Source organism: Orcinus orca, chromosome 20 (assembly GCF_937001465.1).
Source record: "Orcinus orca chromosome 20, mOrcOrc1.1, whole genome shotgun sequence".
Classification (NCBI taxonomy): Eukaryota; Metazoa; Chordata; class Mammalia; order Artiodactyla; family Delphinidae; genus Orcinus; species Orcinus orca.
The window spans coordinates 52,926,331-52,949,630 of NC_064578.1; the positions used below are offsets into that span (position 1 = coordinate 52,926,331).

Here is a 23,300-nt window from a genome sequence, read left to right on the forward strand (position 1 = left end):
GAGCCTCAGTTCTCCCGACTCTGTAAAATAAGACCAAATGCCTTCATCTTTCATGGATAAGGAGAGGACAAAATGATACAATGACTGAGCATCAGGAAGGATAGAAGCATCTTAAAAAATAAGTTAGGAAATTAGTTTATCAAAAAATAAAACTTTAAGATAATGTGGGCACAGAGTAAAAAAGAAAATGATTCTCCCCTTCCTTCCAGCTCCTCCGTTCCAGCTTCTTTTCACTAGAGACTGTTGTCAATTTCTTGTGTATCCTTCCAGATATCCTAGGTATGCATGCATAAGCATTTTCAAACAGAACATGTGTATACGTTATCTAACATTGTGTGTGTGCATGTGTTTTATTAAAATTATGTCTTGGAGATGGTTGCATATAAATACATGAGGTCTGACATTATTTTTCAGTGCTGGTGGTCAAGTACTTCCTGGTCTGGATGTACTGTGTCCAAAGTTATTTCATCAACCCTCTACTGATGAGCATTTAGATTTCTTTGAATATGCTTCAGTGCTATTTTTGAAACTTAAAGTTATCCCATATAACCCACATTTTGAACAATACAAAAACAGAAGTGGAGGAATTGATTTATCATGAAGCGAATATCTATGCAAGTTTGCAGGTCATGGAATGGAGCACTGTCAGCCACCCTAGCACTCCTCTCCCTCCCCCTCCCAATGACTCCTCCATCTCCTTCAGAGATAACCTCTATCCTAACTTTTCTTGTAAATCTTTTTTTTTTTTTACCTTGCCTTGCCTTTTTCCTCTAAAATTTTTCATTGGAAACATCTCAAACCTACAGTTACCAGAATAATAAAATACACCTTTCAACTAAATTTATCAAATGTTAATATTTGCCCATTCCCATATTCTCTCTCTCTCTCTCTCTCTTTCTCTACTTATCTGTGTATCTCTCTCTTTTTCTGTTTAAATATACACCTATCTATCTATCTATTCTCTCCATACACAAACATACATACCATGGTACATCCACCATGATGAACAGACCCATAGGGAGCTGTGAGTTCTGGGAGGCTGAAGGAAGGAGCCCTCAGCACAGTCGCTGTCCCTTGATGGACCCAGTGGTCAGAAGCACCTCTAGAAATTTTTGAACCTTTTGAAAATAGGTGCAGACCTCATGCTACTTCATCTGTAAATTCTTTAATCTGTGTCTCCTGAGAACAAGGCCATTTCTGTGCCACAACCATAATATCATTACCACCCTCAAGAACTTTAACATTGATATTATCTAATAAACAATCCAAATTCAAAATTTCCTAGTTGTGCCAATAATGAACTTTATAGCATTAAAAAAAATCAGAGTCCTGCAATGATATTCTCCCCACTTCCCAAGAATAGACTATGGGTCAGAAACACAGCACAGGTTGATTGCCAAAAGCAGAAATAATGCAGGCCACATTCAAAATTAGAAATTAATAACGAAGAATAACCACAGACACTCAGTTTGTTTTGCACATTTCAAAACACTCTCTAAGTAACTCTTGGGTTAAATGGAAGAATAAAACTGGAGTGCCATTCATTTAGAAATGAGCACACTACACAACAAAACTTGTGAGGTGGGGCCAAAGCTATACTCTGAGGAAGAGCTGTAGCTTCAGATGCTAATTCGGAAAAATGCTCACATGAAAGGAGATGAGCAAAACAATTCAAGAGTCTAGAAAAAGAACAATAATGTAAGCGCACTAAAATTTGAAAGAAAGCATGGATAGATTTTTTTTAAAGGAAAGTACTTTTACTTTTTAAAAATTTATTTATTTTTGGCTGCATTGGGTATTCGTTGCTGAGCATAGATTTTCTTTAGCTGCGGCAAGCGGGAGGTACACTTTGCCTTGCGATGCACAGGCTTCTCATGCAATGGCTTCTCTTGTTGTGGAGCACAGGCTCTAGGCACATGGGCTTCCATAGTTGTGGCATGCAGGCTCAGTAGTTGTGGCGCACAGGCTTAGTTACTCCACGGCATGTGGGATCTTCCCGGACCAGGGATCGAACCCCCGTCCCCTGCATTGGCAGGCAGATTCTAAACCACTGCACCACCAGGGAAGTCCGCATGGACAGATTTTAATGAGGAATTTAACAACAACAAAAAAAGTGGATAGTATAAAGAAGCTGTTCTCTCTGCCTCTCCAACAATAGTATCCTTTTACATTTGTACCTGTGTACTTTGGTGAACACTCCAAGAAGGCAGAATGGCATGACAGCTGCTTATAGCTGGGTGACACCTGTCAAGTTGCTTTCACTCTCTATGCCTCAGTTTCCACCTAAGTGAAATGAGATATAACAGCACCTCCCTCAAAGAATCACTGGGATGATTACGTGTATTGATGTGGATAAAGTGTTTAGTTCATACCTGGCACCTCGGAGGTGTGACGTATTTGCTATTATCAGTCTTGTCATCTGTTAGAATAGATCTTTCCTCGGGGACTGGCAGGGTCAGAGGGCGTGTTAGATGTTGCTAGACTCCTCCACAGGGAGCTCCGAAAGGCGGTTTCCCAGAGCTTCGCCAACGCAGCGCAACCGCGATGTCAGACTCTTTGATCTCCGCCTTCTCAGAGGTGACTAGTGGGATCCCGGTGAGGTTTTTAATTTGCATTGATTTTCTAATGAATTTGGTTAAGCAGTCTTTCAAGGAGACTCTGTGGTTTTCACAGCCGCTTCAGGATTCTCCTGGGGAGATCGTAGTCTTTGATTGGGGAGAGCCTCGCATGGTTGGTGAGGTGGGTTTTGAGACCCAGAGGGACAGCAGCCTCTCCGCGTGGCCCAGCGCAGGAATCAGCATTTCCTTGATCAGCCTCTGTGAAGGGGGTGGGGGTGGGGGAGGTGGACGATGCCCTAAACCTCGGATTCTTATTCTACCAACTAGGGACTGAAAATCCTTCTCTAATAAGACTTCTATGAGAATCTAAGAAGGCGATTCACCCCTTCATTCATCCCATAAGGACAGCTCACAAGTATTGATCGTGTCCTGGGCACCAGGTCCTGTCCAGAGCTTTATAAACGTGTGAACTCCACATCTCGACCCTATGAGGGCGGTAGTACGATTATGCCCACTGATGAGGAAACTTGAAGCTCAGAGAGGTAAAGTCACTTACCAAAGGTCACACAGCGAGTGAGTGGTAGTCAAGACTTGAGCGGTCTGACTGCATTAATCCATCCAATTACGTTTATTGAGTGCCTGTCAGATGAAGGGCGTGGTTCTAGTCACTAAAGATAAAAGGTGAAAGAGACAAAGACCCCCCACCTTGGAGGCACAGAAATTCCTTGGGCGGGGCCGACATTCGAGAGGACGGGGCCAACATTACGGGGGGTAGGGGCTGACGTTCTCTAGCCTTCAGGGTCCACAGCCTCCACCTCCACGTCGTACTCTGTCCCTACATAGTACTGACGGAGCACATAGTAGGGATTCAAGCGTTCCTGACAAGAACACAGCCTCTGCCCTCACGCAGCTCACAGCCTAGGAAAGACAGTCCTGAACGGTAGGACCCTACAGAAAGGTATTTACCTCCCAGGCAGGAGGGAGGCAATTACGCGCTCTTAATCACTACCTCTGTTTGTCTCAGCAAGGAGAGAGGAAAGGCGGCGCCCCGAACCTGGCCTGGTTTGAGATGCTCCCAGCCGCGGGGGACAGACAGACTGTCATCAAATGTCGGAAAATAGCTGTCATGAGACGCCTCACCCCCTGACACCTGAAACCCTCCCCCTGCGACTGCAAAGTCATAGGTTCTACTCCTGTTGACTGAGCACCCGCAGGCTTTCAAATTCTCACGCAGCCTTACTGGGGTAGAGACTTACTTACCCGGAGTCCCAGCCGGGGTCAAGGTGTCAGGATCCGGATTCAAACTCAGCACCTTGGATGTCACGGTGAGCTGTGCTTGGATCTCCCGGTCCCCATCCTTGTTTGTGTGGAATAAAATGAAGGGAAGGCAACGTGACAGCCTTACACCCTTGTCTGTGTCATTGTTTCTGGGTCCTCCATGCCTGGGACATGGACTGTAATGAATGATGTGCTGCCCTACACCCCTCAGACTCACGCTGACCAAGACCTGGGTTTCTAGAGTGTTAAATAATTCACTCGAAAGTGGGGACCCCCCACCACGTGCCTCCCCTGTGGTGGGTGATGCCGGGGACCCCGGAGGAGTAAGACCAGAACCCTGATCTCAAAGACGCTGCAGACTGGTGGCAGAGACGGACACAGACAGTGAGAACCAAGGTGGTCATGGCTGCGACAGAGCAGGTACCAGGTGTGTGGCACCCAGAGCTTTAGGGTGAAGCCGTGGGAGGTGAAATAGAGAGAGGGCTCTGATGGGTGACCGTGGAACGCCAGGCTGAGGGGCTGGGTCTTAGTCCGGGGGCACTGGGGAGCCATGGGAGGTGTGTGAGCAGGGGAGGGATAGGGTTAACCCTGGGTGTAGAAAGAATCCTCTGGGGCTCCCGTGGGGGTGGACAGAGACCAGAAGAAGGCTGGGAGGGGGGAGGGGTCCAGGGAAAGAGGAGGAGGCCTGAGTAGGGACCAGGCGGTGGGTATGGAGAAGAGAGTGGGACAGACAGGGCTGGAGGGAGTGGAGGGAGGGAGAGGCTGGTAGTGGGCTCTAATGTGGGATCCCCTGCTACTCTTTCCGCCTCCCGGTCGTGGGTACTTTGAAGCCCACAGGAACCACAAGATAAAGCCTGGCAGAGCGGAGCACTCGCATCCCCTCTTTCCCCACAGCCAGCCCCATCCCTCCCACCACAGCCTGCCCCTCCCTCCATGCCTCTCCTTTGGCCATTCTGGGTCCAGATGCTCCTCTCTCTGAGGCCTGTCCCCAACTTCCTACCGCCTCTTACTGAGGGGGCAAACTCAGCAATTGGGTGCCTGGCCTCAGAGAGCCTCCAAATGGCTGGTCTATAAAATGGGTGTATTATTTTCCTATGGTTGGCGTAACAAATTCCCACAAACTTAGTGTCTTCAAACAACACACATCTAGCTCATGATTCTGGAGGTCAGAGGTCCTAGATGGGTGTCACTAGGCTCTAGAGGAGAATCCTTTTCCTTTCCTTTCCCAGCTCCTAGAGGGTGTCCCCGCTTCACGGCTCATGGCTTTTGCCTCCATCTTCAAATCCCAAAGGTAGCATCTTCATTTATATATTTATTCTTACGTTCTGGCCACGCCACGCGGCTTGCGGGATCTTAATTCCCTGACCAGAGATTGAACCCGGGCCATGGCAGTGAAAGCAAGGAGTCCTAACCACTGGACTGCCAGGGAATTGCCCTGCAGGTAGCATCTTCAAATCTCTCTCTGCCTCCCTTTTCCACATATCAGAATCCCTATATTGTGACTATATTGGGCCCACCTGGAGAATCCAGGCTCCTCTCCCTATTTTAGAGTCATCTGACTAGAAGCCTTAACTCCATCTGAGACATTCATTCCCCTTTGCCATGTAAGGTAACATACCCACGGGTTCCGGAATGAGGACGTGGACATCTTTGGGGCCATTCATCTGCCTACTACAGTGAGCATGGGGTTCCCTACTCACATTTATTCATTCATTTATTCAACAATATTTATTGAGCACCTACTATGTGCCAGGCACTGTTTTAGGATGAAAATCCCTACTCTTACGGAATTCCTTTGTTACAGCATTGGGGTGGGGTGCGGGGAGGGGTGCAGACAGACAATTAAACAATTACAATTTTAAAAACCAATGCATGACCATCAGTGCTATGGAGAGGAAAGCAGGAGGATTAAGGGGAGAGGGAGTGTTGAGGGGTTTAGACACTTGAAAGAGGCAACCGTTAGCAGAGACCTGAGTGATGTGAGGAAGAGGTGTGGGGAAGGGCGCTCCAGGCAGGGGGCACAGCGGGTGCAAAGGCCTAGAGGTGGGAGGAATGGGGGGTGGGGAGGGTGATGGGGAGCCCTTGGGAGGATCCAATATGGCAGTCTGCGATGTGCTCATTATTCACTACCCAATTTGTCCATGGACCCTTGTTCTCCGGCTGAGAAAACTGGAGCTCAGACATGAGGGATCTGGTCATACGAGGAGGTGGGTTGTCTCTGGACTCCTGATATAGTGCTCACTCAGTCTGCTCTAGGTCCTGAAGCTCCAGCCATGTCTTTTCTGGAGGACCACCCTGAGGTTTTGCATGTCTTCCTCATCACTGGGTTTTAGCCTCTTCTTCCTCCTGATCTGTCACCAGACCATGAGCTGTGCATGCAAATACGTCCTGAGGTCTCATGTGACCTGGTCCTGAGCTGGGAGATGTTGGGGACACAGATATGAATCAGCCCTCCAGGGGCTCCCAGGCTGGTATAGGAGATAAATAGGGCACAGACAGTTCCAGTCTGGAGGGGATCCGAGGGAGGAAGAGGGACTGTAGAAGGACTAAGCCTGGAAAAGTCAGGGAGGGCTTCCTGGAGGAGGGGGCATTTGCATTGGGAATTAATGTATGAGTAAAGTTTGCCAGGTAAAGATGGGAATACATTCATTCATTTTACAAACATGTCCCGAGGCATTGTGTGGGTTGGTTGTTCAAGGATGATTCATGCATTTATTCATTCAATACGTCTTTGTTGGGACTTCCTTGGCAGTCTAGTGGTTAAGATTTCACCTTCCAATGCAGGGGGTGCAGGTTCAATCCCTGGTCGGGGAGCTAAGATCCCACATGCCTCAGGGCCAAAAAACCAAAACATAAAGCAGAAGCAATATTGTAACAAATTCAATAAAAATGGTCCACATCAAAAAAAAAAATTTTGTTTAGGCAAAATAATACAGTGGTTAAGACTTCAGATTCTGGAGTCGGTCAACCTGGATTCTTTTCTGAGTTGTTTCATTTACTGAATGGCTCATTTATTTAAGTTTGCCTCAGCTTTCCCCCTTGATAAAATGAGGACAGCAATAGTATTGTCCTCACAGGGTTCTTGGAAGAATAAATTAAAATGATGCATGTGAAGGTCATAGCACGTTGCCCCATACATAGTTGACATTTCATTCCTGCCCTTAGCTTAGCATGAACCTCTCAGAGACCCTACATGCAATGAAGGTGATACCTGATTCAGTCTGGTGGGGTGTGTCATAGTCAGAGAAGGGTTTCTGGGGAGGGTGGCACTCAGGCGGGTTCTGAAGCTTGAGTAGGAGTTTGTTGGCTGGAACAATAGGGTCAAGTCCAGAATGAGGAAATGGCAAGGACAAAGGCTGGGTGTGTGCATGTGTGCATGAAACCATGTGGCTTGTTCTAGGAACTCCAGAGCAGAAGGAAGGGAAGTGGTGAGCTAGGCAACTGGTGATGTGGGTGGAGCCCCAAAAGCTAGGACTGCAAATGCCAGGCTGAGGAGCTCAGACCTCATCCTGGGGGCGATGGGAAGACAGCGCCCAAGCAAACAAGCTGATCCTTCGGTTCACAGATGGGGAAACTGAGGCCCATGCTCAGACCCTGTGTGGTGGTCCCTCTGATTTCCAGCTCTCTGATTTCTAGCCACTTGTGAGCCTCCCCATCCTGGGTCCTCCAGGGGAGACCAGGCCTCCCGCTCCTGCTCAGACGCCCTGGAAGACGCCTGCCTCCCACCTGCTGGTGGGCTCAGGATAACAAGGAAACAGAGTGGGGAAACTGAGGCCCGCAAACAGATCAGGACCCCCGAGTTAACATCCCGGCCTCTGAGGTCACAGATACAGGTGCAAATCCAGGCTTGGTCTCTCTTTTGTCTGCTTTGATTTTGAGCAAGTGAATCGCCTCCTCTGAGCCTCAGTTTCCCCATCTGAAAAGTGGAGCTGTGAGAGTAGCCACCTCGGGACTTCCCTGGCGGTCCAGTGGTTAAGACTCCACGCTCCCGATGCAGGGGGCATGGGTTCGATCCCTGGTCAGGGAACTAAGATCCTGCATGCTGCAAAGCACGGCCAAAAAATAATAATAATAAATAATAATAATAATTAAAAAAAATAAGAGTAGTCACTTCGTGGGGCTTGGCACAGCCAGGATCCTGCAGTCCTTGAAAGAAACGGGCTTCCTGAGAGGCTGGAGAATACCAGGGGTGAAGTGCACAAGGCTGGAGCGAGCCTCTAGTTCTGGGAGTGGTTTGATGCGATGATGCATTAAGGACAGGAAAAGGGGTGCAGAGGAGGGTGGGTCAGACCTCCCAGGGTCTCCCCTCTAGGCTGAGGCGCGGGGACTTTGGCCAGGGGTACTGGGGAGCCATGGGAGGCCTGTGAGCAGTGGAGGGGTAGGTCTGCTCTGCACTGGATGGGATAACTGGAGGCAGGGAGGGCTGGGAGGAGGCTGGGCTAAGGGTCCAGCCAGGTGAGGTGAAGGCCTGCACGGGGCCAGGGCGACGGGGACGGGGCAGAGAGGATCAGAGTGAGACTGTGAGAGGTGAGGGGAAGCAAGGGAGAGAGGACAGCGCCCCAGGTCTGGGTGGACGGGGGGGCAGTCCCTGAGATGGAGGACACGGGGAAGTTGGTGGGTGGGGGGCGGGGTGTGGGACTTGCTAACGTGGAGGCCTGTGGGTCCCAAAAGCATCATCCAGCCCTTGGAGGACCCTCTGGAGACTTGGCAGCCGTCACCCGCTGGAGCCCTGTGCCCACCGGGGACGACCCTCTTCCTCCTCTACTCCCTGGCCGCCCTCATCTCCTACCTCCTGGTGATCCAAGGGGCAGGGCCCCTCCTGCCTCCCCCTTTGTCCGCAGACTGGTTTGGCCACCAGGCCATGGCCGATGCCGCCTTCACTGTTCTCCTGCCCCTGCCCCTCACCTGGACGCTCCCCCACTGGCCCCTGGGTGGCATCTTCTACCACCTGGACCCCGGCCTCGTCTTCCTGACATTCTACGCCAGTGGCGGCCCGCTGACCCGTGCGGCCGCCGACCGCTGCACCTCTGCGCTCCAGCCCACCTGGGCACAGAACCATCGCACAGCCTGGAGGGCAGTTTTCTGGGCCGGGGGTTTTGGGCTCCTTCTTCTGGTCCTGGGCACATCAGCCCTGTGAACCCTGAGGGGCCAGGTGAACCGGGCTGACGCTTTTAACAAGACGCCTGTCGGGGAGCCTGCCCAGCCATCTTCATCCTCCAGCCCTGCACTGAGTCAGCGGGCGTTCAGCTTTGGGGTGCACTGGCGGTGCTGAGTGCCTTCCACAGCCTCCTGAAGGCCAGGCTGCAGCTGGCGAGGCTCACAGGGAGGCCCCGGCTGCTGGGGGTGCCACAGCCACGGGGGCCGTGCTGTTTCTCTGCTGGTTTCCCTTCCCCCTGCTGCTTCTGTTGATGCTGGTGGGGATGTGAGAGGACCAGGCGTTTAGGCAGCTCCTGTGCTGGGCGGGCCCTCTGGTGCCGCCAAGTGGGGTAGTCTGAGGGGGGACGGGTGGGGTCTGGCACTGGGGAGGGAGGCCCAGGTGTCCTGCGGGGACCGGGAGGGAAATTCCTGGGGGGCGGGGTTGGGGACATTTAGGGAGAGTGTAGAGGGGGGGGGTCTCCCACCTTATCAAACTCCAGAGAATGTGAGATGCTGAGAGAGACTGAAATTTAGAGACGGGGACAGGGACCCGGGGTGGGGCGCAGGGGCCCAGAGAATGGGGAAAAAGGATGCAAAGAGAAAGCAGGCCAAGTGAAGGAAGAGATGCAGAGAGGGAGAAACGGGCACCGACGCAGACGTGACAGCATCACACAAGACGCGGTGGCAGACGGAGGCCAAGGCAGGGAAGGGACGCGAGAGACAGGTCAGGCTGCCGGGAGGGACCAAGTGGGAGACAAGACAGGAAAAGATACAGAGACAAAGACCCAGGAGGAGGTGGAAAGGAACTAGACTCTGACTGAAGGAGAGGAGAATGAGTGGGGAGAGAGACAGATGGACAGGGAGAGACAGACAGACATACAGACAGACATGGGCCTGGATCTAAAGACACGATTATAGACATGGGCTAGGAACCTGCAGCCAACCGTCCTGGTTATGCCAGGACTTAGCAATACAATATCTGGGCTATGGGGCTTTCGGAGCTAAAACCAGGAAAGTCTCATGCACGCTGGGATGCCGTGGTCCCTGCAGGTGGAACCGAGTAACACAGGACAGTACTTGGCCACCGGATGTTCTGGGTCTCCAGGACACTGGCTATCATTCGTCTTGTCTTGCTGCCTTTTGAAATACGCACGTGCCTCCTAACCATGCCCCCGCCCCTGGAAAAGGATGTTGTTGGTCATCTTTGGTTTTCAAACTCCCAAATGTTTCCCAACTAAAGGTTAATTTTTGCTCCACGTTCTGAGTCGTTTGATGTATCCGTGGCGCTACCTCAGACATGCACTAAGCTCCAAGGGGGAAAATCTATCTCTTCGGTCTTTGGAAAATGCATTATAGCAGATGCCTCTTGACCCTGTCTGCACATCAGGATCTCCGGAGGAGCTTTTAAACTCCAAATCAGTGCCCAGGGCCCATCCCCAGGTGTTGTGGTTTAAGTGGCCTAGGGTAGAGCTGGGCTCTGGGAGTTTCCAAAGCTTGCCAGGAAGTCCCACGGGCAGCGGGCTGAGCCCCACCCATCTCCAAGTGCCTGTGGCTGTGCAAATGCAACCTTGGTAGCTCCCAGGGGGTTGAGAAACCCAGCACTCAAGGGCTGAAAACCCTGGAGGTGGGAGTGGGGAGGAGGGACGCAAAGATCGATTTCTTTGTCAATATTTGTTTGTTTTCCAAACGTTGATAGCCAAGACCCAAGCTGGGGGTCCAGCAGAAGTCAGATTTATTCTGTGCACCCCCTGCCTTAGGCTCCCAGTCACAGCCAAGAAGGGTGGGGAGGAAGTGGCGGGGAGGCGAAGAGAGGCAGGGAGGCTGACTCTGATTGGGAGAGGTTTTTAGGAAGCCTTCCAGGTGGAGCTGACACACAATAGAGGAGGGAAAGGGCACTCCGGGCAGGGAGTACAGCATGTGCAAAGACCCTGGGGTGCGGCTTTTTTTTCTTTAAACCATCTGTGAGTTACATACGTTAAGATATACTACAGAGGGGGCGTAAGAGGTGGGTGCGATTAAAAAAAGAAAAAGACGGGAGGGCGTCAGGTCAAACACAGCTTCCAGGACTTCTCTGGTGGCACAGTTGTTAAGAATCCGCCTGCCAGTGCAGGGGACATGGGTTCGAGCCCCGGTCCGGGAAGATCCCACATGCTGCGGAGCAACTAAGCCTGTGTGCCACAATTACTGAGCCTGCGCTCTAGAGCCCGGGAGCCACAACTACTGAGCCCACGTGCCACAACTACTGAAGCCCGCGCGCCTGGAGCCCGTGCTCTGCAACAAGAGAAGCCACCGCAGTAAGAAGCCCGTGCACCACAATGAAGAGGAACCCCCCGCTTCCAGCAACTAGAGAAAGCCCACAGCCCACGTGCAGCAAAGAAGACACATCGCAGCCAAAAACAAACAAACAAACCCCAAAACACAGCTTCCTATGCCAGGCTGAGGGGCTGGGACTCTTGTCCCAGGGGTGCTGGGGAGCCAAGGGAAGGATAGGTCACCTCTGCTTGTAGAAAGACCCCTGTGAAGACTGAAGGAGAGAGATAGGGGGCGCGGCTATGGTCCAGGGAGAGAGGAAGGCCCCTGGGAGAGGGGACTAAGCCTCAAGGACCGCTTACCCGGCTCAGGTCTCGGAATTCTTGTTTTGCGGAAATCGACTTCCCTGCTAGAGCGGGGCTGACCAACTTCTGGCTGGGAACATAGTACAACACCGCCCCTGTGTGGTTATTCTTAGCATTGTAACCAAGGTCTCCTATAAGTAAGACTGTCTTCTAAATCAGGACGCTTAGAAGAGTTAAAGAGGACACTATTACAAATTAAAATTACAGTGAAACTATAAATTCGTTTCTAATTGGAATTTTCTAGGCCTTTCCCAGGAAACCCAGGATGTTCAGTCACCCTACTCAGAAGCTGCCTTTTCAGATCTTGAGGTGAAATGAAATTGTTTGTCTGATGAGAAAAATGGATGAAACTTGACCAAAGGCTGGGGTGTCACCCATGGCATTCCACCTACTGGGGATGGAGACAGGGAGTGGGAAGGAGGCGGCTAGTGAGGGAGCTGGTAACTGACTGTATATCTGGAGGTCTGGACACTTTTATAAGTAAGGGGCATTTACAGTAGGTATTGAAGGCTGAATAGGAGTTTGCTAAGAAAAGAGAAAGATGTGTTGATACAATATAGCAATGAAGACATCACTACAGACCTTTGCAACTTGCAAATTCCATTCGCATCTTTGATCTCAGGCTGTCCTTGCCACGGCCTTCTGGGGCCCACTGGTCCAAGATTTTCACCTTTGTCTGACTGAGAAGAAAACCAAGACTCAGAGAGAAGGAATAAATCTGAAGTACACAGCAGTTTGTGTCGGTACCAGGTGGTGAGTCATCCCTGCTCCTTCTCCTATCTGTGTTTTTGCATTCAAAGTTGGAATGTCCTTCCCCCTCTCTAAACGCTCCTGACAGACTACTCCCCCCTCAAAGCACAGCTCAGTCTCTGGGCACCTAGCCTCAAACCTGATAGTCTATCCCCTAGTCTCCACCTTCCCCAGACCCAGGAGTGCGGGCCTCCTGTCTCTGACCCAGAAGCCTGGCCCTCAGACAGAGTTGGCCCGGGGCTGTGTGCCTGCGGGGTGGTGGGATAGAGCAGGGTGTGCTGATTCAGTCACATTTATTTGGTCTCAGAGGCCACAGTCACGGTCAGGGCAGGGGCAGGGCTCTTGGGTTAGGGGTCCTGCGTCTGCTCATTGCTGAGCCTAAGAGAGGAAAGGAGACAGCGAGATACACGGAAACGTGGGACAGGAAGAGAGCCCCGAGATCTAGCCTGCTACCCCCGCCCTCTTCCCGCTCACCTTGTTGAAGAAGTAGATGGAGGTGAGGATGGTGAATACGGCTATGGCCAGGGTCGCATTCTGGGTGGAGGGGTCAGAGGTCAGGACCCATCCCTTCCCTTCCCTCTCCCCACCCCTACCCCGGGCCTCCCTCCCCCTGCCGGACCCCTCCTCACTTCCTGAACATTCATGGCCAGAGGTCTCAGCCGCAGGGTTGCTTGGCCTCTCTCTCCCTTTCCCGGGCCTGTAAGCCAGAGAGGGAGGTGGGCCAGCAGAGCCTGACAGAGGGTCATCTGGGAGACCAGAATGGTGGCCATGGTGACAAGAGAAGGGCATTCTGGGTAAGGGGACCTTGTGGCAGAGGCTTGGGGGAGAGGGGAATTTGGGTACAGAATGTCACATGGAGTATGTGAACTTGGAAGGGGGACATCTGAGATGGGAGAGTCCAGACCTGCAACCCTGGGCGCCAGAAGTATCTTGGAGAAAAAAAAAAAAAAAATGAAAAAAGAAGAAAAAAAAAAGAAGTATCTTGGAACAGGAAGAGACTGGAAGCCAGAGAGCAGATGAGGTGGCCCAGGCAAAGTTTCCTCCAATGGTATCTGTCAGTTGCAAGATTTAGAGACACAGCAGGGGGAGGACCGAGCCTCCCAGAGCCTGGTCACCAGTTTGGGGGCGGAAGCAGCAGTTATAATGGTAGGACTCGTGGCAGAGGCAGCAGCGTTCCCATCTCTGGGCCACGGGGACAGTGATGTGCCCGGGACCCCCATGGCCCTCTGGCGGTCCTCCGCCAGCCCTCCCGAGAGTTTGTAGACCTAAATCTCTTTGGGTCCATCACGCCTTTAGAACTAACTTTGGGGTCACCAGAAACACAGAGGACAGAGGAAACCAGTGCAGTCAGCCCTCATTATCCGCGATTCCACCTCTGCCCCGAGTGGCTACAGGTTTGAGTCTGAGGACACGCACGTTCCTTTGTTGATCAAGGGGACAATCCTCTGCTCTCTTGTTTCAGCTCAAACAGAGAGCTGCCCAGAGGCCAGAGACAGGAGGGGGCAGTGCTGGGGAGGAGCTCCTGCTCTGGGGCCAGACGGATGGGTTTGGATCCCAGCTCTGGCACCTGTGAGTGGGGTGGCCTGGGGCAAATTTTCTAGTTTGTAAAAAACAAAAAGAAAAAAAAAAAAGGATCTACCAGGATGAGTAGTTTTTTGGATTTAAGATTATAATCTACGTGACACACACACACACATTTTCCCTAGAAGCAATGATTCAGTATTTGCTAATCCTGCGTTCCCGGTGACTTTATGCAACATAAATGCTGGAAATGACATGAATCAGCTGTGAAATGATACCTGAGCGCACCAGCCAGAAAACTCCAGAAGGCAAGACACTGAACAGGGCAACTGGCATGGTCTCTCCAAGTCCGTGTCCCCAAAAAAACCAAGGCAAATGGACTTGCTCTATTTAAACAAATCCATAAGGCAAATGGACTTGCTCTATTTAAACAAATCCATAAGAGACATAAGACCAGATTTGATGGGTGATCCTGAACTGGATTCTGGTTTAGATAACTCAGCTGTAAAGGATATTGGGGGAGATATTGGGGACCTCTGAAAGGAGAGTGGGTATTAGATGAGATGAAAGTGTTACTGACATGGAAAGGAGGAGATTGTTCCAAAATTGCATGTGCGATATGATCTCATTTTGGTAAAAAGTACGTATATTTTTTAAACGTGGGGATTTCCCTGGCGGTCCAGTGGTTAAGACTCTGCGCTTCCACTGCAGGGTGCATGGGTTCGATCCCTCGTTGAGGAACTAAGATCCCAGGTGCCACGCGGTGCGGCAGGAAAAAAAAAAAAGAACGTGTGTGTTGAAAAATCTGGAAGGATGCGCTGTCTCAGTGTTGCAGCAGAAAGCGGCAGGCGCAGCTCAAAAAGGTTTAATTGGAAGGAGTTTAATACAGGGCCCATGTTCAGAGTTGGTAGGACAGCGCAGCACTGGGCTTAGGAAACTTGGGGAGCTGCTGCCACCCAGTTGGGTCTGGATTGAGTCCCACCAAAGATCAAGTCCTCACCCCCGGTACCTGTGAATGTGACTTCATTTGGAAATAGGGGTTTTGCAGATGTAAATCAAGTTAAGATCAGGTCATAACTGGTGTCCTTATAAGAAGAGGAGAGACTCAGAGACAGACACACACACACAGGCCACATGATGAGAGTCTGGAGTGACGCTTCTATAAGCCAGGGATTGTCAACAACACCGGAAACTGGGGAGAAGCAGGGAGCAGATCCTTCTTCACAGCTCTCAGAAGGGACCGACCCTGCTGGAACCTTGATTTTGGACTTCTGGCCTCCAGAACTGGGAGACGATACATTTCTGACGTCTAAACCAGCCAGTTTGTTACAGCAGCTCTAGCAAACCAATACACACCTCTAGGCATCAAGGGGTGAGACCCATGTCATCAGAACCTCAAGGGACAGGGGGTTCCCCGAAGGAAGCTATACTGCAGCCAGTACCTCTCATCCTAGGAGTTCCTGCTCCCCTCCCTGGCTGGCTCCAATGGGGATCCAGAGGGCACGGGGGCCAGGATGGAGATGAAGACAGAGGCTTCCTCAAGGGCACAGAGCTGGACAGAGAATGGTGGAAAGTGGATCAGAGGAGTGGGGTGGGCCACCCCTGTATTTACGTGTGTGGCGGGCTGAGTAATAGACCCAAACTGGCCACACCCCAACCCCCAAAACCTGTGAGTATTTCCCTCACCTGGCTTAAGGGACTTTGCAGAGGTGATTACATTAAGGATCTTGAGACGGGACTTGTCTTGGTCTGTTTGAGCTACTATAATAGAACACCATAGACGGGGTGGCTAACAAATAACACAACTATATTTCTCACAGCTCTGGAGGCTGGAAGTCCAAGATCAAGGTGCTGGCAGATTTGGTGTCTGGTAAGAGCCTGCTTTCTTGTTCATAGATGGCCAATTACTCGATGTGTCCTCATGTGGTGGAAGAGACCAGGGAGCTCTCTGGGGTCTCTTTTAAAAGGGCACTAATCCCATTCATGAGGGCTCCACCCTCATGACCTAATCACCCCAAAGGCCCCACCTCCTCATACCATCACCTTGGAGGTTCGGGTTAAAACATATGAATTTCGGGGTGGGGGACTCAGGAAGTGGGCTGACAAGACATCTTTATTTAAAGTACATTACCATGGGGACTTCCTTGGTGGTCCAGTGGTTAAGACTCTATGCTTCTAATGCAGGGGGTGTGGGTTTGATCCCTGGTCAGGGAACTAAGATCCCATGTGCCATGCAGCCAAAAATAAAATAAAATAAAGAACATTGCCATGGAGCCAGCCTCCAGCATAGCCCCCAGTGAGTCTCACCTCCTGGAGTTCATATCCCATGTAGTCTCCTCCCTCATGGAATAGGGTCAACCTGTGTAAATAGTGGAATATGGTGGAAATGGCAGAGGGTGACTTCTGAGGCTGGGCTATAAAAGACACTGCTATGCCTTGGGTTAGTCACTCTGGGGGAAGCTGGTGGCCATGCTGTGAAGATGCTCAAGCAGCCCTATGGGAGGCCCGTGTGGTGAGGGGGCTGAGGCCTCCTGCCAACAGCCACATCAGTAAGCTTGGCAGTGGCTCTTCCAGTGCCAGTCGAGTTTTCACGTGACTGCAGCCCTGGTGGATATCTGACTACAATCTCATGAGAGACCCTGAGCCAGAATCACCCAGCTAAGCCACCCCCAAATTCCTGGCCCACAAAAGCTGTGAGAGATAATAAATGGCTACTGTCCTAACCCATTAAGTTTTTTGGTTTTTTTTTTGCGGTACGCGGGCCTCTCACTGTTGTGGCCTCTCCCATTGCGGAGCACAGGCTCTGAACGCGCAGGCTCAGCGGCCATGGCCCACAGGCCCAGCTGCTCCGCGGCATGTGGGATCTTCCCAGACCGGGACACAAACCCATGTCCCCTGCATCGGCAGGCGGACTCTCAACCACTGCGCCACCAGGGAAGCCCCCATTAAGTTTTAGAGTGATTTGTTACGCAGCAGTACATAACCAACACTATTTAGTACTTACCCTGAGAAATGCTGTTCTAAGCGCTGAATATATTTGAACTCATTAATCCTGAAAGCAACTCTCCAAGGAACAGACTATGCTTGTCCCCGTTGTATGAATGAGGAAACAGAGAGATGCAGTAACTTGCCCAAAGTCACACAGCTTATATATGGCAAAGCTGGGGTTTGAACCCAGCCTGTCCAAACTCCAGGGTGTACATGTTCAACCTCTGGGCCATGCTGGCTTTGGCCAGCTGTGGGTGGCACTGGAAGAAGTCACCAAGAAGTCCAAGAGAGCCTCAAAGAGCCCCAACATTTAAGGGGTGAGAAAAAGAACAGAAGTGCCTGGTGGAGTGGGGAAGGAGGGGAGGGCAGAGTCTAGAATGTGGGGCGGGGCGGGGTTCTCCCTCTATCTGTGCCCACTTTAAGGGCTCCTAGGTTCAAATCCCAACTTTGCCACTTACTAGCTGTGTTCCCTCAGGCAGATTACTTACCCTTGCTGTGCCTTGGTTTCCCCGTCTGCACCATGGAGATGGTGATAATCAGATCAACACTTCCTGGGGTTGTGGTGAAGATTAAATGGGTCAGTCCACGGTGAATCCAAGGCTGACAAAGGCCCTGGGGGATTGGGCTCTGCGGGGAGGCGTGCTGGGACCTGCTCTTCGGGGGGGCGTTGCTGAGGCGGGGGTAATGAGCAGGTGGGGCTGCGGCACAGACAGTGGGCTGAGCTCAGCGTCTGGCTGTGTGGAAATGGCCGGGCCAGGGTTTCGGGGCCACCCTGCTGGACTTCTCCTGCTGCTGCTGCTGCTACCCCAGGCCCTGACAGAGGGACCCCTGGTCTTTGTGGCTGTGGTGAGGTGCCCCACCCCCGCTGCCCGGCCCCTCATGTCCCCCAGGCCAGCCCTGACCTGGTCCCCTCCCCAGGTGTTCCGCCATGGCGACCGGGCCCCGCTGGCCTCCTATCCCACTGACCCGCACAAGGAGGCTGTATCTACCCTGTGGCCACGTGGCCTGGGCCAGCTGACCGGGGTGAGAAGCTGGGGATGGGAGCAAGGGGTGGGGCAGTGTGGAGAGGGGTCCGCTGAGCCTGCTCTGTCCCCAGGAAGGGGTCCGCCAGCAGCTGGAGCTGGGCCGCTTCCTGAGGAGTCGCTACGAGGATTTTCTGAGCCCCGAGTACCGGCGGGAGGAGGTACTGCCTTACTGACCTCCATCTTACCTCCTGACCTTCCACCTCTGACTTCCACTGACTCTAGTGTTTCCCTTGGCCTCCACCTCTGGCCTTTGACCCCCATCAACCTGACCTGCACCTTATGTCTGATCTCTGACCCCTGAACCATCGACTAAACCACGTTGACCTCTGACTCTATCTCACCTGAGTCACATCTTGACCTCTGACCTCCATCATCTCTGACTTTATTTTCTGTCCTCCACCTCTGTGTTCTGACTCCCCCTGACTCCAACCAGACCCTCTGACCTCTGACTCCGAAACCTGATTGATTCTGTCTTTGACCCTCATTGATTCTACTTGCCCTTCTGACTCCAAACTTTGACCTCTACCCTTCCTCAAATCTGACTTTCCTATACCTTCCTCTGTCTCCTGACAGATCCCCAGTTAGGATCATTCCTCCTGACCCCTGACCTCTGATCCCTGATACACATGTACTGAACTCTGACCCCATGACCTCCAATCTGCCCTCCTCATCTTGACTTCTAACTTCCAGCCTCCAGCGATTCTTATATTCCTTTACTTTTAAAAAATTTATTTATTTAATTTATTTACTTTTGGCTATGTTGGGTCTTTGTTGCTGCGCGCGGGCTTTCTCTAGTTGCGGTGAGCACGGGCTTCTCACTGCGGTGGCTTCTCTTGTTGTGGAGCACGGGCTCTAGGCGCGGACTTCAGTAGTTGTGCCTTGCAGGCTCAGTAGTTGTGGCTTGTAGGCTCAGTAGTTGTGGCGCACGGGGCTAGTTGCTCCGCGGCATGTGGGATCTTCCCGGACCAGGGCTTGAACCCATGTCCCCTGCTTTGGCAGGCGGATTCTTAACCACTGCGCCACCAGGGAAGCCCCTGATATTCCTTTCTGACTTTCATTGACTCAAATGACCCCTTAATCCTCAATGTCCACCCAACTTCTGACCCCCAACCCAACTGCTCCTGACATTGACCTCTGGCCCTTGATCCCAGCTTCCAAAATTGAAGGCCAGCCCCTGAACCCGCCCTGAGTTTTGACCCCCAACACCTGAACTTCGACTCTGAACTTAATCTGAAGCTTTTGGTTTGCTGCTATAGCTGACCTCTGACCCTGACCGTGGTACCCTGGCCTGGCCTCTCCCCACCGCACCCAGGTGTACATTCGCAGCACAGACTTTGACCGGACCCTGGAGAGCGCTCAGGCCAACCTAGCGGGGCTTTTCCCTGAGGCCGCCCCAGGGCGCTCCGAGGCCACCTGGAGGCCGATCCCTGTGCACACGGTGCCCGTCACTGAGGACAAGGTCAGGGGGCTGGACAGGGCCTGGAGGTGGGAGGGATGGAGGGAGACAGGGACCCCAGAGACGGAGAGGGCCAGCGGCTGAGAGAGGAGGCTCGGGGCCTGGATGGGTGGTTCCCGGGAGCCAGAACACCCAGACCTTCCCTGGGGCTGAGCTGTCCTGATGGGGTGAGCCGCCTACCCGACACTGTGCAGCCGGATCTGGGAGAGACGCTGGACCGGAGACAGGGCCCCACAGCCCGACTCCCCCCGCCTGCAGTCGGGCCCCGGTCACGCTGCTGTCCCCGCTGAGCCTCCGTTTTCTCCAGCTGCTGAGGTTCCCTACACGAAGCTGTCCCCGATACCAGGAGCTGCTGAGGGAGGCCACGGAGGCCGCCGAGTACCAGACGGCCCTGGAGGGTTGGACGGTGAGCAGGGCCTGTGTGGTGGGGCAGGATGGGGCGGGGCCGGCGGGGCGGGGCGGGGCTGGCGGGATAGGGCGGGACCTGCGATGCAGGGCGGGGCCAGTGGAGCGGGGCGGGGCCGGCAGGACCTCGTGGGACCCACCGGGCTCGGAGGTCTGTCAGGCTCACCCAGCCCAGTCCGGTGCATCCAGGACTTCTTGACTCACCTGGAGAACTTCACGGGGCTGTCGCTGGTCGGGGAGCCGCTCCGCAGGGCGTGGAAAGTTCTGGACACTCTTATTTGCCAGGTGGGTCCCTGCCTCACCCACCCAGCCAAGTCGTTTATGGCACCTGGGTTCAAATCCCAGCTTTGCCGCTCACTACCTGTGTTCCCGCAGGCAAGTCACTTAAGTGCCTCAGTTTCCCCATCTACACAATGGGGATGGCGACACACGTATCAACACCCCCTGGGTTGCTGTTTAGATCAAAACGGGTTAATTCACGTGATGCCTTAGAACAGCGCCTGGCACACAGCGAGGCCTTTCAATCTGTGTGCTTGCAACTCCAATCCCCCAGTTCCATAAGCGGAAAAGCGCCGGTAACTACGGCTTCGGCGGCAGGAGCTGACCTGAAGCTGCATGACGCTGGTAGTCTTTTCTTACCCCACTTTACGGGAATGTATGTCTAAGGGGGCTGCCCCAGACCCCACTGGATGTGTTATGAGGTATAAGGTATCCTCACCACTGTACCTTTCTAAAATTCCAAACGTCTGATTCTAGAACAGCTCTGGACCCAAGGATTTTGGAGAAGGCCTTCTGGAATGATGGTCATTCCTATGCTTAATTAATAATCGCTATCGCCCACCCCACCAGACCTAGCCCATGAGGGTCGGGAGAGAGGATTGCAGCTGATGGGGGCAACACAGGAGGGCCTAAGGGGGGCACGAAGAGCTAAGGACGTTGCGGTCACTTTGTCCCCTCCCTCTCTCCCCCCAGCAAGCCCACGGTCTCCCCCTCCCATCCTGGGCCTCCCCGGATGTCCTGCAGACACTAGCTCAGATCTCGGCTTTGGATATTGGGGCACACGTGGGCCCACCCGGGGCAGCAGAGAAGGCCCAGCTGTCTGGGGGTGAGGTGTGGAGCTGGGAGGCTGGGAGGCTGGGAGGCTGAGGCGCCTTCCTCTGGGAAGTTCTTAGCACTCTGTCTCGCCCTGTCAGGAATCCTGCTGGATGCCATCCTTGCCAATTTCTCTCGGGTGCAGCACTTAGGGCTGCCCCTCAAGATGGTCATGTATTCGGCTGTGAGTCTTTGGGAAGGGAGGCAGTGCCACGTGGGCACAGGGATGGGAGGGGCACAGGGATGGGAGGGGCACAGGGATGGGAGGGGCACAGGGATGGGAGGGGCACAGGGATGGAACCTCAGCCTGATGCCTTGAGTAACTCTTATCTCCAAACCATATTCTTGGACCATATCACTAGAGGCATGGAATCTGGAAGGAGGGAGGTGATGGTGTTATGGGAAAGAATTCAGTTTTTCTTCAAGGACTGGCTTTTTAACTGAGCTGTCATCATACTTCGTGTCTAGTTAACCAATCTTTATTACGTGACCACCTGTAACTGGTGGGGCTGCCTCCAGGGTGAGCAGGTTTGGGGGGACTGGTTCTAAGGGGTCTGAGGGACATCTAGGAGGCAGAGGGATGCACAAGCTCAGGAGAGAGGAGACATCTGGAGGAGCCCCGAGTCAGCCCTGGATCCGCCTGCAGCACGACAGCACTCTCCTGGCTCTCCAGGCGGCCCTGGGCCTCTATGATGGGCACACACCGCCTTATGCCGCCTGCCTCGGCTTTGAGTTCCGGAGGCGCCTTGGGGACCCGGATGACGACGCAGGGTGAGGAGGGGGTGGTACCCGGGAATGGGCAGGCCAGAACTCTCAGGAGGAGCGATGCGGTGCCAGGTAGAGGGCATGGCCCAGGCACAGGCTCCGAGGGGAATTTACTGGGGACGGAATCGGGAAGGAGTCAGGAGCCCAGTTCTCCACCCAGCTGCTCTCCTCCAGATATCAGGTCAGCAGTAGGGAAGGCAGGGAGGGGCCTGGGTACCACCACCTCCTCTCTCCCTCCAGGAATGTCACCATCTCCCTCTTCTACCGCAACGACTCTGCTGGCTTACCCTTGACCCTCAGCCTCCCCGGGTGCCCGGCGGCCTGCCCCTTAGGCCGCTTCCGCCAGCTGACGGCCCCCGCTCGGCCTCCGGCTCACGGGGTCCCCTGCCATGGCTTCTACGAGCCCGCCGCCCCCGCAGGTGACGGCCCCCGGTGCTGGGGTGGGAGGGGGCGGCTCAGTCTGGAGACTCACCCCCGCCCCCGTTCTCCCCGCAGCCACCGCGGTGCCTCTGCTCGCTGGTGCTGTGGCTGTGCTGGCAGCCCTCAGCACGGGGCTGGGCCTGCTGGCCTGCAGAGCCGGCTGCCTGCGGGCCTGGGGGCGCCCCGTGTGAGCCACGGAACCGGCACCGTTTCCCCCGCAGCTGACACTGGATCCCAACACAGCTGCTCACCTGCTGCTCTGGCTTCTGTGACTTACTGTGCGTGCCGGGGGACACAGGGAGGGCTCCCAGGCCAAGTCACAAGCTGTCCTATGTGTGTGTGGGCTCAAGCGTGCATGTGTGTTAACGCACGTGCACACACGTGTGGATGTCTGTTCACACATATGCTCCTGCACGGATCTGTGTATACACGTATTCGACGTACACGCACATGCTTACGTGCTCCTTTGCACGTGTGGGTGATACGTGCGCCAGTGTTTATGTGCAGGTTTCTATACACGCCTGGGAACGCGTGGTGTACGTGCGGGAACCTCTATTTGTAGGTGCAGCACACATGATGTGTGCGAGCCTGCAGGGTGACCTCCTCCCCACCACGGGTCATGCACTGTCAGGGTCCAGCTCACTCAGCCTGGTTTTGGTGCCCGCCTGGTAGTGGGAGAGCTATGGTCAGGGTTCAGAGCCTGGCCGCACAGCCAGCCTGCTGGGACCAACCTGGAGGCTGACTCTGGGCTAAGCATTCATCTCTGCACCGCCATCTCCTCTGGCACACACAACTCCTCCATCAGGTTAACTAGCCTCCGGGGAGCCAGTGGCGGGAGGGGGGCGAGAGCATCCCCTCTGGGCTACCTAGCATAGCATTTGCTATACTTACGATTTGGAGGGGGCGGGATCCCGGGATCCCACCCAAGTACTGTCCAGTATGGTTGCCACTGGCTGCCACGTGGCTGTTTGAATTCACATTGTGTAAGTAAGTAAAATGTGAAATTCAGGTCCCAGTCGTACTAGCCAGTCCCAGCACTCATTAGCCACACGTGGCAGGTGGCTGCCCTAACGGGCGGCGCAGGCAGGGAGCTTCCACAGGACAGCCCTGAACATAAGGAAAGGTAACGCTACCGCACAGCAGGTTCACGTGGTGCTGGTCACAGACCAGGCCGTCCCAGGCCTGTACTTGCGCTGCTGCATTTAGCCCTGCAACCCAGGAGGCGGCTCTGCCCTCTCCACACGCCAAACACCAGGCAACAGTCTGGGGCACCAATGATCCTGTCTGCATA

General features: G+C 53.5%; 1 protein-coding gene and 1 long non-coding RNA gene across 2 annotated transcripts; one reads left to right on the plus strand and one right to left on the minus strand.

Moving 5' to 3' along the window:
• Positions 1-1,204: 1,204 nt before the first annotated feature.
• On the minus strand, positions 1,205-19,802 carry LOC117198982 (uncharacterized). Its single transcript, XR_007474347.1, has 8 exons — positions 18,621-19,802; positions 17,335-17,397; positions 12,967-16,217; positions 12,812-12,871; positions 12,170-12,715; positions 3,819-11,657; positions 3,115-3,197; positions 1,205-2,816 (listed from the first exon to the last, which is right to left on the minus strand). It is a non-coding gene; the product is annotated as an uncharacterized LOC117198982 (long non-coding RNA).
• On the plus strand, positions 17,404-22,264 carry ACP4 (acid phosphatase 4). The gene is made up of 10 exons (XM_049703545.1): positions 17,404-17,869; positions 17,943-18,029; positions 19,184-19,330; positions 19,635-19,733; positions 19,922-20,017; positions 20,705-20,837; positions 20,926-21,008; positions 21,471-21,595; positions 21,830-22,008; positions 22,085-22,264. Exons 1-10 carry the CDS (start codon positions 17,420-17,422, stop codon positions 22,198-22,200), a joined length of 1,515 nt encoding a protein of 504 aa, XP_049559502.1. The 5' UTR covers positions 17,404-17,419; the 3' UTR covers positions 22,201-22,264.
• The last annotated feature ends 1,036 nt before the right edge of the window (positions 22,265-23,300 follow it).

Excerpts from the sequence above, each read along its gene's own strand:
- ACP4 (XM_049703545.1), top strand. The coding sequence starts at position 17,420 with ATGGGTCAGTCCACGGTGAATCCAAGGCTGACAAAGGCCCTGGGGGAT. Across the intron at positions 18,030-19,183 it reads CCGAGTACCGGCGGGAGGAG|GTGTACATTCGCAGCACAGA; the intron begins GTACTGCCTTAC and ends CACCGCACCCAG. Across the intron at positions 19,331-19,634 it reads TGCCCGTCACTGAGGACAAG|CTGCTGAGGTTCCCTACACG; the intron begins GTCAGGGGGCTG and ends CGTTTTCTCCAG.